Source organism: Malus sylvestris, chromosome 14 (genome assembly GCF_916048215.2).
Source record: "Malus sylvestris chromosome 14, drMalSylv7.2, whole genome shotgun sequence".
NCBI lineage: Eukaryota > Viridiplantae > Streptophyta > Magnoliopsida > Rosales > Rosaceae > Malus > Malus sylvestris.
Window position 1 is genome coordinate 7,424,773 of NC_062273.1, and position 16,625 is coordinate 7,441,397.

General features: G+C 39.0%; 1 protein-coding gene across 5 annotated transcripts in view; it reads right to left on the bottom strand.

The window, feature by feature from the left end:
- Nucleotides 1–4,795: 4,795 nt before the first annotated feature.
- LOC126599237 (putative disease resistance protein RGA1) overlaps nucleotides 4,796–16,625 on the bottom strand; it is a 69,763-nt gene continuing 57,933 nt past the window's right edge. For 2 of the 5 annotated variants that reach the window (XM_050265580.1, XM_050265584.1), the window contains exon 2: nucleotides 4,796–6,960. In XM_050265580.1, the coding sequence (XP_050121537.1) occupies nucleotides 4,842–6,960 (2,119 nt within the window). In that variant the 3' untranslated portion in view covers nucleotides 4,796–4,841. The remainder of the gene's footprint in view (nucleotides 6,961–16,625) is intronic. The other 3 variants (XM_050265583.1, XM_050265582.1, XM_050265581.1) reach the window with 3 other exon arrangements.

Here is a 16,625-nt window from a genome sequence, read left to right on the forward strand (position 1 = left end):
TAAAGGAGGATGTCTACATGCAACAACCCCCTGGTTTTGTTGATCCCTTACACCCTACATCTGTTTGTAAGTTGAGGAAATCGTTGTATGGTCTCAAACAAGCTCCTCGAGCTTGGTTTGATAAACTGTTCCAAGCTCTTCACTCTCTTGGATTCACCCAATCATCCTCAGATGCTTCTTTATTTGTTCTCAATGGTCCTCAGTTAGTCATTGTCCTTGTCTATGTTGATGACATTCTTGTCACCGGACCCTATCCTCACCTCTGTCAACACTTCATTCAGCAACTTGGGGCTCAATTTCCAGTAAAAGACCTTGGTCCTCTTCATTATTTCTTGGGATTAGAAGTACATCGATCTTCCCAGGGTATATTTCTCCATCAAACAAAGTACTTATTGGATCTTCTCAAGAAAACAAATATGGAGGGTGCAAAACCTTGTTGTACTCCCCTTGGCTCTAAGAAATTAGATCACAGTGGCCCTCTTCTGTCCAATCCTACTGAATATCGCTCCATTGTTGGTGGTTTACAATATCTTACTTGGACTAGACCCGACCTTGCTTTTGCTGTGAACCAAATCTGCCAATTCATGCATGCTCCCAGGGAACAACATCTCCAGGCAGCAAAAAGGGTTCTCAGATTTCTCAAAGGCTCTATCTCACATGGTGTGTGGTTCACTAAAGGCCCTGTCCATCTTTCTGCCTACTCGGATGCCGACTGGGCTGGTTGCACAATTGACAGGAGATCAACCACTGGTTATTGTGTATTTTTGGGTTCCAATCTTATCAGCTGGAGTGCCAAGAAGCAAAGTACTGTTGCAAGGTCCTCTACAGAGGCTGAATATCGCTCCTTAGCTCACACAGCTGCTGAGATAACTTGGGTTTGCAAGATTCTCAAAGATCTGCACTATCCTCTCTCTACATTCCCTACTCTTTGGTGTGACAACATATCAGCAATATCTTTAGCATCTAATCCTGTCTTTCATGCTCGAACAAAGCATGTTGAGATCGATTATCACTATATTAGAGAATTGGTTTTGGCTCAACTTCTCAAAGTCAAGTTCATCTGCAGTGAAGACCAATTAGCTGATCTTCACACCAAGTCTCTGTCTAAAACCAGATTTAATTATCTGTGTTCCAAGCTTCCCATTGGCCTCATTTCTGATCCCCCTTCTCGCTTGAGGGGGTGTATTAGGGAGAATGACAAGTCATCCAAGTCTGCTACTGTTAATAATTCTGTTACTGTAAATTAACTGATTGTATTAGTTGTGATTAGTTAAGATAGTTATAAAGTAGTTAGGGGTATCTATGTAAATAGCCAAAGGCTATATATATTCCTACACAATGTGTAAAGTTCTCAGTCAAGTAAATACAATCAAGAAAACTTACTGTTGAAGTTTTCTGTTTCTACAGTCTTGTACTAGTTAAAGTGATAAATGGGCAAGAAAAATAGTTAAGGGGTGACTAGCAGCCTTGTGATAGTTCCGTGAGGGGTGGATTTATTTTTTCCTGGGTTTTGTAAACTTGTGCACATGGGACTGTACACAACCTTGATGGTTACTTTCAGATCCATGCCAAAATATGTGGTGACAGGAACAGGAGTTGATGTGACCAATGCATTTTTTTTCCCAGATTCCTTAATGTATGGTAATTCTCTTGTCAGCTGGACCTAGTATTTATAAAGCCTATCTTTTTTCCGTCTTCCGGCTGAGTTGCTGCATCGCATTTGGGATTAGTTCATTCCGTTTCCAGCTGCATTTTCCTTTTTCTTTGGTGCTTCTGAGAATTGGGTTTCGCCTTCAAGATTGTATAAAGCATTGCATCTTTAACTTGAATGACAAGCAACAAACTTTTCACTCTGTGCAAGTCTTCGGGGCTTGAAAATCAAGAAGTTGATTATTGTTTAGTGAAGCTTTCGATTGATTATTGTTTAGTGAAGCTTTCGATCTGCTTAATTAAAGCTTGTGGTCAGGTTGTGTCGTATGGTTAGCTGAAATCTAACAGGGAAGCCCCTTTGTGAGTGGGCATACAAAGAGTGGCTGCAAGGGCATCCAGAGAATGTGGTAGACAGAAAAATAATTGATGGGTTTATTCCACAAGAGCTTGAACGTGCTTTAAGAATTGCATTTTGGTGTGTCCAAATTGATGAACGTAGAAGACCTCCAATGAGAGAGGTGGTTAAGGTATTGGATAGCACCTTGAGCGTTGATCCACCACCACCCCCTTTTTCTTGTCAAGGGCCACGGGATGACGAAGAGGAGCCATAGAATCCGGCTATATGGAAGATATTTTATTTTATTTTTGAAATATCCTCAAGAGTTTTACGCTGTGCATAGTAGGACTAACAACACAGTGACAATTTAGCCTTGTGTTCTCTTCTTTGAGATAGTCCTAACAAGATATTTCCCCCCTCGGACTTGACTATAATGAAATGCCATTTTACCATTTAACTTTTGAATTTTGTGTTTAACGTTGAAATGTATTTTACATTTGTGCCCTCTTTTTTTCTCTGCATATAAGAATAATCACAACACTAATGAAGTCCCTGCTCTCTTCCAAGTAGCCAAATCCAGTTTTCTCAGGTATGAATTCTCATTTCATTTTCATTATTACATGGCCTAAAGATCTGGCAGTTTTGTATTTTGGTTATGACTTATGAGAGGGGTTTACTTTTCTTGTTTATTGTTAATGAAAGTACTGTTGTAACTTGCTTGAATTTCTTTTGTCAAATTGTTGCTTTCCCCATGTTTTAGTTGATTGAATTTCTCGCTTTGCTTCCCTTTGGATGAAAAGGAGAAAAAGGGAGGCCAAAAACTGACATCCTTTGATTGTCCCTGGTGGTGGAGTTGGTTGGATTTGCCGAAGTTGTAGTAGTTGTGAAGTTTTTCGTATTCTTGCTGGAGATGTTAATCATCAACTCCCTGACCCAATATTTGACTCAAAGCAAGAACTATTACTATGTATTGGATACGTAAATACAGTTTGATTTGTATTTACTCCAATGTTATCCCTGATTGTTGTGCTTTTAGATTTGCTTTCATTTGTCCCTTATGATTGAGAGCTTCCGTGACTATATTGCCCAGTTTATCGGTCGCTTAAGACAACGTTTCTTGAGCAACTTTACCACTTTGGAATGAAAATGTTTCTTTGATATGGGGATTTGGCAAATTTGACCATATCATTAGCAGACCCTCACCCTGTTCTATTCAAAATAAACATTTGGAACATGAGAAATCTTTGGCCAATCTTCTCCTGTGTTGCGCTGGCATCTCCTCTCCAGATCAGGACACTTTCTAATTCTAAGTTTTGTTAAGGCAGTGAGGCGGTGCCATCTCCTCTGGCAAAGACAACAGTTTGGGACATGATCTGAGGCCAAGCATTTTAAGCGATGTGAAACTCGTCAACCACCAGGTAATGCCTCTTCTCATAATCTATAATAGACAAGACTTGTAGTGTGTTTGTGCTCCTTGAAACCATTCTGTTAATTGTTGCCCTAATTCGACTTTTACACGAAGGGAAAGCAGATGGAGGAGATAGATCAAAGACAGGTTTACGCTCGAAAATGTGTCTGATTCTTGTTTTTAGGATTGTCACTTCTTGAAAAAGTAATAAATGTGTGGAGCTCTCTTTATTTCTTTTTCTTGCCATCAGGAGGGTAACTCCAATATAATTTGTTCATGTAGTAATGTCAGATAAGATTAAAACTGAGTCTCATATGTGATTTCCTTCTAAGTAGCTGGATGGTGCATAACGTGCCCGTGTTCAGGTTCATGCCAAGCTCACGCTTCGTTAGGCCGATTGTTTTATGCGATCAAGAGGGTGATGCCAATCGCTCTTTTTGTAATGTCAGATAAGATTGAAAACTGAGCCTCATTTGTGATTTAAGAAATTTGTTCGATTTCTAGAATGTAGCTGAAAGGTGCATATCATGCTTCTTTTGGTCGATTGTTATAACTTCTAAATTAATTTGTTCTGGCATTGGAATTCTAAAAGCTATTTGCCAAGTGAGGTGGTGAGTAATGCACCACAGAAGTAAATTTATTTTTTCGTGGGTTTTGTAAACTTGTGCAGATGGGACTGTACACAACCTGGATGGTTACTTTCAGATCCGTGCTAAAGATGCGGTGACAGGAACAGGAGTTGATTTGACCAATGCAGTTTTTACTCAAAAGCTTGGTGTGGTCATGACAGAAAATCAGCTGGAGTAGTTTTTTTCCCAGATTCCTTAATGTCCGGTAATTCTGTTGTCAGCTGGACCTAGTATATATAAAGCCTATCTTTTTCCGGCTTCCGACTGAGTTGCTGCATCGCATTTGGGATTAGTTCATTCCATTTCCAGCTGCATTTTCCTTTCTCTTTGGTGCTTCTGAGAATTGGGTTTCGCCTGAAAGATTGTAGAGAGAATTGCATCTTTAACTTGAATGACAAGTAACAAACTTTTCACTCTGTGCAGGTCTTCAGGTCTTCAGCTCGTGCCGTATGGTTAGCCAGAATCTAACAGGGAAGCCCCCTCCGCCATGGCCAAGCTTTAACTGCTAGTTGTGACAATGGAACGGCTTTGTATGTGCCTAATTAAACGCTGAATTCCTCTGATAGTTTTACCTAGTTTGATGACGGTGAAAACACCAACCGTCGGAGTTACTAGATTGGAGAATACCGCTTCTAAAAAACTTGAGTTTCTGAGAACAAATAAGTAGAGACACACAATGTGACTGATAAGGAAGGATTTTGATTTAAATTGAGTAATATTACAATAAGTAGACACACAACGAGAAAAAGTTGGACAATATAAAAACAAACACAGAGACATTGAGAGGCTGCCGGCATTAAAGACATCGCCCATGATTCTATTCAAAATAAACATTTGGAACATGGGAAATCTTTGGCCAATCTTCTCCTGTGTCGCGCTGGCATCTCCTCTCCAAATCAGGGCAATCTACAATCCAAACATCTGTTAAGGCAGTGAGGCGATGCATCTCCTCTGGCAAAGACAAAAGTTTGGGACATGAGTTGAGGATAAGCCTTCTAAGCGATGTGAAACTCCTCAGCCACCCAGGTAATGCCTCCAAGTTCTCACAATCTTCTATAACCAAGACTTGTAGTGTGTTTGTGGCTCCTTGAAACCATTCAGGCAATGCCACCATTCGTGGTACTCCTATAATCCCCAATTTTTGGAGCCTTAGTGGAATTACCTGATAGTTTTCCATCACCAAATCAAGTTGTTTGCAATTGCCTATGATCAGAGTGCGTAATGACGCAAGATAGCTCGTATCACGCGGCAAACACATTAGATTACTGCACTCCCAGATGGAAAGAAATCGAAGTGATGTCAAGCATCCCACTCCATTCTCTGGAAAACTTGATTGTTTTGTGGTTAATTCAAGCCATCTGAGGCTGATCAAGTTTATCATGTCTCTAGGGAACTCTTCAAGATTCACGCATCCACAGAGATTCAGAGTTTGCAAGCTCTGCAGCTTACAAATTGAATTGGGTAGTGCGGTGATTCTTTCATTTGCAGTCAAGTCTAGGCTTCTCAAATGCTTCAAAGAAACAAGGGAACCGGGCAACAATTCCCAAGATGCATTGGTTAACTTAAGCAGTCGCAGATATTTGAATCTTGAAATGCTAGTGCTGAGGAAGGATTCATCAATATTTTCACAACTCTCTAGTGCTATGGTCCGCACTTTATTCAACTTTTGCAAGGTTGTTGATACATTTTGGCCACTTTTCAAAATTGTTAGGTGTCTAACATTTTCAGAGATGCCTTTGGTCCCTGCAGAGTCTACTATCAAACTCTCACCTTGTGCGACTGATTGTACAAGGTCCTTGATGAGATCATGCATATCAAATCCATAGCCGAAAGTGTAATCTTTAACATTTTGAAAGAAAGATCTCTGCCATAACTCTTTGAAATATAGCTCACCAACATCTTCCCACTCCATATTCCCATGATCACGAGATTCAAGGAGTCCATGTGCCATCCAATGATTGATCAATTCGCTGCTATAAAATTTAATGTAATTCTTTGGAAGAATTGAACAGCAAACAAGGCATTGCTTCAAATGAGACGGCAATTGATTATAACTCAGTCTCAAAGCAGGTAGAATGTGACCAGCTCCATCTCGTTCTAATTCCCATATCTCAGAATCTCTAATCAATTTCCATTGACGCTCATCAGTCTTTGAGTAAAGTTGACTCCCTAAGGTTTTCACAGCTAAGGGAACCCCTCCGCACTTTCTTACAATATCTTTTCCCATTTCATACAGGCTTGGATGCTGTCTTTCTTGTCCTTCTTTAAATGCACACTTTACAAACAGAGACAAACAATCCTCAAAAGAGAGAACGTCTAAATTTATGTTTCCAACCGCCCCCATGATTGAAGCAACTGAGATATTCCGTGTCGTCACCAAAATCTTAGTTCCCACCTTGGCCCCCTCTATCAACAAATCTCTCAACTCGCTCCATTTGATACGATCTTCATTCCACACATCATCCAAGACAAGCAGAAATTTCTTTTCCCTTAAAGCGTCTCGTAGTTGTTCTTGCAACTGATCCATAGACAACCCTTCACTGATCTTTGTACCTAATGCCGAGCCAAGGATCTCTTTTGTCAATCTAGTAACATCAAACTCCACAGACACATGCTGCCACATTCTTAAGTCAAAACTCCCAACAACTCTTTGATCATTGTACACCAACTGGGCAAGGGTGGTCTTCCCTAAACCTCCTAATCCCACTATAGGAATAACAGAAACATTCCCATTATCCCCACCTTGATGATCATCGCCTTGTATTATTAGAAGATCAACAATTTTATTTTTTTCTGTTTCTCTACCAATAACCTCCGAAGCACGAACAAAGGAGTGGGTCGTATTCATGTTCTCCCTCACATGATCACCTAGATGAGGGTGATGATGAACAGTGCGAAGATCAGCAAAATTCTTATCATCTTTAAGCTTTTGTAACCTCTCTCTTATGTCCTTAATTCCATGGCCTACTCGTAAGCGGAATGCAACTGGATTAGAGCGGGAAAAGAAACGGCGTACCTTTCTAGTTGTGCCACTGCCACGAACCACTTGCGTTCGCAAAGCTTCACACTCAAACTCGTCCAACAGATCCTCCGCATCAAGGAACACATCTTTAAGTTGTCGTAGCCAACTGCGTAGGTCATTGTTACGTGCTTGCTTCTCTTCGGCATCCAAGAGCACGTCTCTGATTGTGGACATAGTGCGTCCAAGGTTCTGCAGATCCACTTTAACACCCCACGCCAAGCAAATCTCCTCAGAAGCAATGGAGGCGAGCTTTTCAACGAGTCTGCTTGCCAACGGAAATGCCAGGTTAGCCATCTTCTTTCTTTCTTACTTTCGTTCGTTCTTTCTTTCTTGATGAGGTGAGTGCAGGGGAATTGAGATGGTATGAATACTGATGATGATGCTTCCTTATGATAAGTAGTCTAATGGCCAAGCACATTATGAGTTCACCTAACTTTTTGATGATGATTTTTGGTAGACATGATGTTTGAGATCAAACATAAAAGATAAACGGTTGGATTGTTGAAATACATTATGAAGTGAACTCCACAAAAAATGTGTGTTTGGACCCGATTTTACACCATCGGCCCAAGCAATCGAGGCCGTTGAGAGAGCTAGCTCCTAACCGTTGGATGAATGATGAAAATAGTTTCGTTATTATGATCATTATCGTAATAATTATCATTCAGATTCATTTTCTTTTTACGACGGGATAAGTGGGATTCTCATTACCTCCAATGAAGGCAACAACAATAGAGTTCGAATTAATGGAGGTTGTGTGATTATATCTTGCATACAAAACCGCGTGGAGCAATTCTACAAGGATGTAATGGGATGATCAGTATGATGAGATGCCATGCGTGCGAAAGTCTCTCAAATAGCTACTATATATATAGTACGCCTGCATGCCTATACTGCTATGCCGTGAGCAAGGAAGAAAATATCAGTAATATCGGAAATATCGGTAATCCGAAAACACGGAAATATCGATGGAAATATCGGGATAATATCGATATCGATAAAAATTACATGGAAACCACGGAAATTGTAAGAAAAACTTGGAAATTTTTATTGAAACTTTGCAAGATGTTTATTTAGTCAATTATCTATTAGTTTATCACAAAAAATTGGAAGGAAATGCATTGCATGATGGATTTAACATTATCAAGTTGATTATATAGCGAGCTGACAAACATTGTGAGTGTAGAAAATATGTAGAAATTAATGAAAGAAGTCTAAACACACCATAATCATTTATATATAATGAATTAGTACAATATTTTACACTTTATACATTGCATGGTAAGATACATGAGTGACTTAGTACTACATAGAGTTCCTATGAGGTTCAAAATTTTCACTATCTTCATCATCTCTATGTGTAGAGTGAGTGTATTTTGAAGAGTAGTTAGCAACCATGGCAATGGTTTTCAAGAACCAAAACCCAAAAGTCAATAGGAAACCGAATACTTCGGTATTTTTCGGGATTACCAAACAAATGGGATTTGGAAACCAATCCCATATCGAAAATTTCTGTCTTTTTCGGGATGGGATTCCCGAACTTCAGGATGGTTTTGGTTTGGGATTTTTCGGTTTGGGTTTGGGACTTTTTCGGTTTGGTTTGGGATTTTCTGGAATTTTTTCCAGCCCTACCATGTAAGTGACCAAATAAAAAATAGAAAAATTAAAAACCACATGCCATTGACTAAGTAATTAATTGACACAATTTAAAATATAATACCACAAAAAATTTGAAATATGTGCAAATTTGTTTCTTGTAAAAAGAATTCAAAACAAAACCATATATATAAATATTGTAGCATATTATCACAACAACATAAGTGGTATAGTGGTTAAGGCGTTAAGGAGTTAAGTGGGAGGGGTTCGAACCCCTCTATGCTCAAAATTGAGACTTTTGTTTGAGAAGGCACGGCAGATGATGTGCATGCCTATACAACTATGCCGTGAGTCTCTCAAATATCTAGGCTTTTGATTTGTTTGAGAAGGCACGGCAGATGATGTGCATGCCTATACAACTATGCCGCGGCAGATGATGTGCATGCCTATACAACTATGCCGTGAGTCTCCCAAATATCTATTATATATATATAATATAATAGTGGTTATCACTATTTGGTCAGATGATGTGATAGCCTATGCCGTGAGTCTCCCAAATATCTATTATATATGTATATATATATATATATATATATATAATATAATAGTGGTTATCACTATTTGGTCAGATGATGTGATAGCCTTGACAGGCTTTTGATTTGTTTGAGAAGGCATGGCAGATGATGTGCATGCCTATACAACTATGCCGTGAGTCTCCCAAATATCTATTATATATATATAATATAATAGTGGTTATCACTATTTGGTCAGAACTCAAATATCTATTATATATATATAAATATAATATAATAGTGGTTATCACTATTTGGTCAGATGATGTGATAGCCTTGACAGACTTTTGATTTGTTTGAGAAGGCACGGCAGTTGAAGGATAGCCCTCTGATATGAATCAAATTTCTTTTCACAAGTTTAAGTTGCAGTTGGACTTTACAAATATTTGTCAGACCTTGCCAAGCAGCAGATATACAGCTACTATAAATACAAGAGGTCGTGCACCATTCAAAAGACCCTATCTCTAATTCAACACACAACTGCCTTGCGCAAACTCTCTCAACAACTCTTGAGATTTTTTATTTTCTCTTTTCGCTGACACATCTTCCGTTGGCATCAACAGCACTGTGAAAGCAATCAGTGACATCTTAAGTTGGCATAGATAGCTCTGTTGCCGTAGAATCAGCCGATCTCGCAGCATCTTCCGTTGGCATCAACAACACTGCGGCGAGGACGGTTGGTTACCTATCCAAGTCTCGATCGAGAAGGATTTCCGAATCCTTATTGATTGAGGTCATCTCATTAGCCTTCTCGACGAAGTGATGTGTTACCGTTTACTGAGCTCGGCGCATTGCACGCCGAGTTATTTTATGATTGGATACTCTCAAATGGGATTTAGAGTTCGGCATTTAGACGGCCGAACCACGTTCACTATTAAGACTTATATTCGCTTTGAGTATTTGTGCCCTTACACTTTGGTGTCGATTCGGCGTGAGTTTACTCTGACGAATAACATCACTGTGTCCGAATCCGACGATGGCGATTCGTGAACTTCGTAAGAATAATAGCCTTGTCTTCAGGTTCGAGAACCCAAGAGGCCGAGACGTGTTCCTTCCTTGGTCGCAATTGCAAGACGTATTCCTTCCTTGGCCGCAATCGCAAGACGCAGAAGTCAGCCGCGCACCCAAAGCAACATCAACAAATTTACTCCTCGGCCGAGCTCGGCCGACGAGTTGGCACGCCCCGCATTCAACGAAGGACGTAGTTAGCTTATAGATTACTCGGTCTGCGCGCCACGTAGGCTTGGTAGTTTTTAGGGTCAACATTTTGGCACGCCCGGTGGGACCCAGTGCTAAAACTACGAAGTTCACATGATCTATCTTGATCAGGCTTCAAGGGATGAGTGTCATCGCCTATTAAAAAAAGCAAAAACAACTTCATGAGAGATTGGGAAGAATTTCTGAAAGGCAAGAGGCCGGGGGGCAAATTTCCACTCCGGCCACAACCAATATTTGGCCTAAGAAAATTGTTAATTTGGCCGAAGAACAAAGGCCACCTATTTTTTCGGTCGAGACTGGAAGTGTGGTAGGCCTAGAAGAAAATGTTCAAGTTTTTGAGCCACAAATTGACTCAGAAAATGATTCGTCAGAGGAGTGCTCCAATGACGAACAAGGCCGCAACATTGGCTTAGCCCAAGAAACCACGGCAATTGATATGATTATTGGCGATAAAGCCGATATGGAGAAATCTCGTTCGGCTAAGATGTTGGAATTAAAAGCCGAAATTATTATGCTCGGGGGGCATAGTAATTGTTCAATACATTCGGCAGCTGATGATAAAAAATATTTCGCCAAGTCAAAAATATTTGGAGGAAAATCTTTATTCGGCCTAGAGCGAAATCAATGTGAATATTTTGTTATTACAAGATCTCAACTTAGAATAAAGCATCGTTGGCCTCCTCCTAACTATGGTTCGGCCACTTTTCTTTTCGGTTGTTAAATATATATGTTATTTTCTTAAACATACGGCTATGCAAGCCGATGCATAAGAAAATAAGGGGGCAACAAGATTTTGGTCGAATAAAAAATTTGGTCGAATACACTTGTTTGACTATTTTGGCCGAATACATTTATTTGTGAACTTTGCTTACATGAGCCTCGGCCTCGGCCCCATTACGAAACAAAGCCTCGGTCAAAACATATATATATATGTAAAAAAAAAAAAAGTCCGGACGTCATGATTCCACTGTTCCCTTTATAATAGCTAAAAGGTAGGCTACTTTTTGGTGGTGATCTGGCGCATGATGTCCACTTTGCTGCATCTTTTCTTGGGGTAGGCCGAACTGTTCAGGAAAATTCTGCTCGACCACGGCCAAGATTTTCTCGGCCTCGGCCCAATGTCTCTTCAGCGAGTTACTTACAATCAAGATTCACCACGGCAAGTTATTGTTATATGCGGCTTAACATGATCGAGTAAAAAATTATTAAAGCTTCTCGACGATACATGAATTATCTTGGTGTTTCTCGGCCCACCAAGCATACATAACTTTCCTCGACCCCAGTTATTCTCTTTCTCGACCTTCTGGCAAGATTGCCGAGCGTGGTATGGAGTTGTGACCGTTGAGGAAGGCTGCAGCTTGGTAGGACATACATGTTATTGCCGAGGAACAAAGTTTCTTTTTCGGCGATACGACAGGATTTTGTTGGTCATGAACAATTAATTTCCTTAACCATTCGGCTTACGAGCCGAAGCTCAAGGAAACTGGGGGGCAATGTTTGGACCCGATTTTACACCATCGGCCCAAGCAATCGAGGCCGTTGAGAGAGCTAGCTCCTAACCGTTGGATGAATGATGAAAATAGTTTTGTTATTATGATCATTATCGTAATAATTATCTTTCAGATTCATTTTCTTTTTACAACGGGATAAGTGGGATTCTCATTATCTCCAATGAAGGCAACAACAATATAGTTCGAATTAATTGAGGTTATGTGATTATATCTTGCATACAGAACCGCGTGGAGCAATTCTACAAGGATGTAATGGGATGATCAGTATGATGAGATGCCATGCGTGCGAAAGTCTCTCAAATAGCTACTATATATATAGTAGGCCTGCATGCCTATACTGCTATGCCGTGAGTCTGCCAAATATCTATTATATATATATATATATAATAGTGGTTATCACTATTTGGTCAGATGATGTGATAGCCTTGACAGGCTTTTGATTTGTTTGAGAAGGCACGGCAGTTGAAGGATAGCCCTCTGATATGGATCAAATTTCTTTTCACAAGTTTAAGTTGCAGTTGGACTTTACAAATATTGTCAGACCTTGCCAAGCAGCAGATATACAACTACTATAAATACAAGAGGTCGTGCACCATTCAAAAGGCCCTCTCTCCAATTCAACACACAACTGCCCTACGCAAACTTTCTCAACAACTCTTGAGATTTTTTATTTTCTCTTTTCGCTGACACATCTTCTGTTGGCATCAACAACACTGTGAAAGCAACCAGTGACATCTTAAGTCGGCATAGATAGCTCTGTCGCTGTAGAATCAGTCGATCTCGCAGCATCTTCCGTTGGCATCAACAACACTGCGGCGAGGACGGTTGGTTACTTATCCAAGTCTCGATCGAGAAGGATTTCCGAATCTTTATTGATTGAGGTCATCTCATTAGCCTTCTTGGCGAAGTGAGGTGTTGCCGTTTACTGAGCTCGGTGCATTGCACGCTGAGTTATTTTATGATTGGATACTCTGAAGTGGGATTTAGAGTTCGGCATTCAGATGGCCAAACCACGTTCAGTATTAAGACTTATATTCGCTTTGAGTATTTGTGCCCTTACACTTTGGTGTCAATTTGGCGTGAGTTTACTCTGACGAATAACATCACTGTGTCCGAATCCGACGACGGCGATTCGTGAACTTCGTAAGAATAGTAGCCTTGTTTTCAGGTTCGAGAACCCAAGAGGCTGAGACGTGTTCCTTCCTCGGCCGCAATCGTAAGATGCAGAAGTCAGCCGCGCACCCAACGCAACATCAACAAATTTACTTCTAGGCCGAGCTCAGCCGATGAGTTGGCACGCCCCGCATTCACCGAATGACGTAGTTAGCTTGTAGATTACTCGGCCTGCGCGCCATGTAGGCTTGGTAGTTTTTAGGGTCAACAGTGTGTTGAAAGCATGTCTCTAGATCCTAATCATATATATACACATTATGAAGTGAACTCACAAAAATGTGTGTTAAAAGCGTGTGTCTCTAGATCCTATCCCTATATATATAAAATAGGGTTAGGATCAAGGGACAAAGAGTATGACAAACATTTTTACACTCTTTTTGTAACCTTTGGATCTTATAACATCCAACGGTCTTGATTAAGAGTTATGTGGAGAATTTTTTAAACATTAAATAACTTGAATGGTGATTTGGATTATAATTAATCGGGTCCATTAAAAAGAAATATATAAAAGAATAAAGGTTAAACTCTTATAAAAAAAACGCAAAACCGACGGTGAAGAACGCCTAAATCCTAAATCTTCATTCTTGGATCTTGGGTTGATAGGGTTTTGCTATAGAGGTGACAAAGCGATTGAGTTACTAGCCTAGAATTAGGGCGCTTAAACCTTCTCAAAACAAAGCCCTAATTTATTTTTCTTAAGCAAAACTCTCTCTTTGCCTAATATCATGTTTTATTATTCATTAATGTTCATTGTTTGATAAAGGCAAGAAGGGTTGATACTAAAAAAGAAGAAAAAAAAGAAGAGGAGATTACATCCAAGGCATGGAGTTGCAAACCTCATTGGCAAACAAGGGGGAAGATGGAGGTTAAATTATTTTCAGGGTTTTGTTTTTCTTTTAATTCAATTAGATTTCAATAGATTTTTCTTTTTAATTAGTGTTTTTCTTATAAGTTATAATCCAAATCACCATTCAAGTCATTTAATGTCTAAAATCCTCCGCATAACTCTTAATCAAACCTTTGGATATAATAAGATGCAAAGGTTACCAAAGAGTAAAGATCTTTGTCAAAATGTTTGTCCCTTAATCCTATTCCATATCCATATATATATATATATATTATAATATATGAAATAGGATTAGGGACAAATATTTTGACAAACATTTTTACACTCTATATTAACTCTTGAATCTTTTTACATCTAATGGTCTTAAATAAAACTAATATAATTCAAGATAAACTACTAAATGATGTGGCGATGAGATGGAAATAAAGAGACTTTATTCAGTTAAAACATTTTAAGGAGCAATATATATATAGCTAGGCTATCTCATACTTCTTCTATGAGGTAGAACATTTATGCAATGGAATGTCTACTTGGAACATTTACGGCTGATCAACTTGCTCATGTTTATAGGCAACTCTTCAAGATTCACGCATCTAGCGAGAGTCAAAGTTTGCAAGCTCTGCAGCTTACCTATTGAATTGGGTAGTTCGGTGATTTTTTTTCGTTTTCAGTCAAGTCCAGGCTTCTCAAATGCTTCAAAGAACCAATGGAACTCGGCAACAATTCCCAAGATGCATTGACTATTCTAAGCCACCGCATATATTTGGATCTTGAAATGCAAGTGCTGAGGAAGGATTCATCAGTATATATACAACTATATTCAAGGATTCCATGTGCCATCCAATGATTATCAATGATGAACTATCAAACTGAACATATTTCTTCAAAAAAATTGAACAGCAAGCAATGCACTGCTGTAAGATATTTATGAAATCATAAGAACAACAACAAGGCATTAGGATCAAAGATTTGATAAACCAAAATTATAATAAATCAATTACAATTTACCTATCTTTGGAATACCGAGGACATGGCTCTTACAGATGACAAAAGAGTCTTCTACTTTCAACAAGCAGAAATGTTCCATCAATAATAGGGTTTGCTTAGAATAGAACGTGTATTTTGTGAAAGTAGGGACACTCTAATAGAGTGATTAGTGTTCCTCCAATCCCACCTATTATAGTAATTGGAGGAATACACCAAATCACCATTTAATCTTAATGTTGTCCAACCAAGGCAAGTACAATATGTCTTACTTAATTAGGGTTTCAATTAGCCAACTAAATATATCTTGATTCCATGATTCTTGCTAACCAATTTTGAATCATGTTAAAAGTCAAATATCTTGAAGATCAAGTTATTTGCCTTTTAAGTTATTCAATTCATAATAATTGACAACTCAACATGAGTCTTACAACTGCTTCAAATAAGAGGGCAATTGATTATAACTCAGTCTCAAAGCAGGTAGAATGTGACTAGCTCCCTGTCGTTCTAATTCCCATATCTCAGCATCTCTAATAAATTTCCACTGACGCTCATCAATCTTTGAGTAAAACTGACTCCCTAAGATTTTCACAGCTAAGGGAACCCCTCCGCACTTTCTTGCAATATCTTTTCCCATTTCATAGAGGCTTGGATGTTGTCTTTCTTCTCCTTCTTCAAATGCACACTTTATTAACGAAGACAAACAATCCTGATGGTACTTCTGGAACAAGGACCATTTCATCATCTTCTTTTGGACGGAATGGATCTTTCTTAATGTCTAGAGAACGAACGACCATGAGCGTGTTGAGTAGATAAGCCTTGTCCATTCCAAATCGCTTTAGGATTTTTTCAATGTAAGCTGATTGATGGACCAATATTCCATTAGCACAATGCTCGATTTGCAGGCCGAGACAATATTTTGTTTTTCCAAGGTCTTTTATTTCAAAAATTGCTTTTTAGATATTCATCAGTTTTATGAGCTCTTCAGGAGTTCCAACTAAGTTCATATCATCAACATATACTGACACTATATCAAATCCAGAATTTGATTTCTTAATGAACACACAAGGGCAAATGACATTGTTGACATATCCTTCTTTGATAAAACACTCACTGAGACGATTATAACACATTCGTCCAGATTGTTTCAACCCATATAATGATCGCCTTAATTTGATTGAGAGCATACTTCGTGGTTTGTTAGTCGTTTCAGGCAACTTAAGTCCTTTTGGGACCTTCATATATATGTCAGTATCTAATTTTCCATATACATACGCAGTGACAACATCAATAAGTCGCATGTTAAGTTTTTCTGAAACCACAAAACTTATTAAGTAACGGAACTTAATTGTGTCTATTACAGGAGAATATGTCTCCTCAAAATCAATTCTAGGTCTTTGTGAAAAACCTTGTGCAACGAGTTGTGCTTTATATCTTACAATCTTGTTTTTCTCATTGCACTTTCTTGTGAATACCCATTTGTAACCCATGGGGTGTACACCAGGTGGGGTTTGGACTACCGGTCCAAAAACACTTCGCCTTTCTAAGGGATTTAATTATGCTTGGATTGCATCTTTCCACTTAGGCCAATCTTGTCTTTATTTGCATTCATCAATAGAGCGGAGCTCAATATCATCGCTAATATGATTTCAGTGGTTACTGCAAATGTGAACATGTC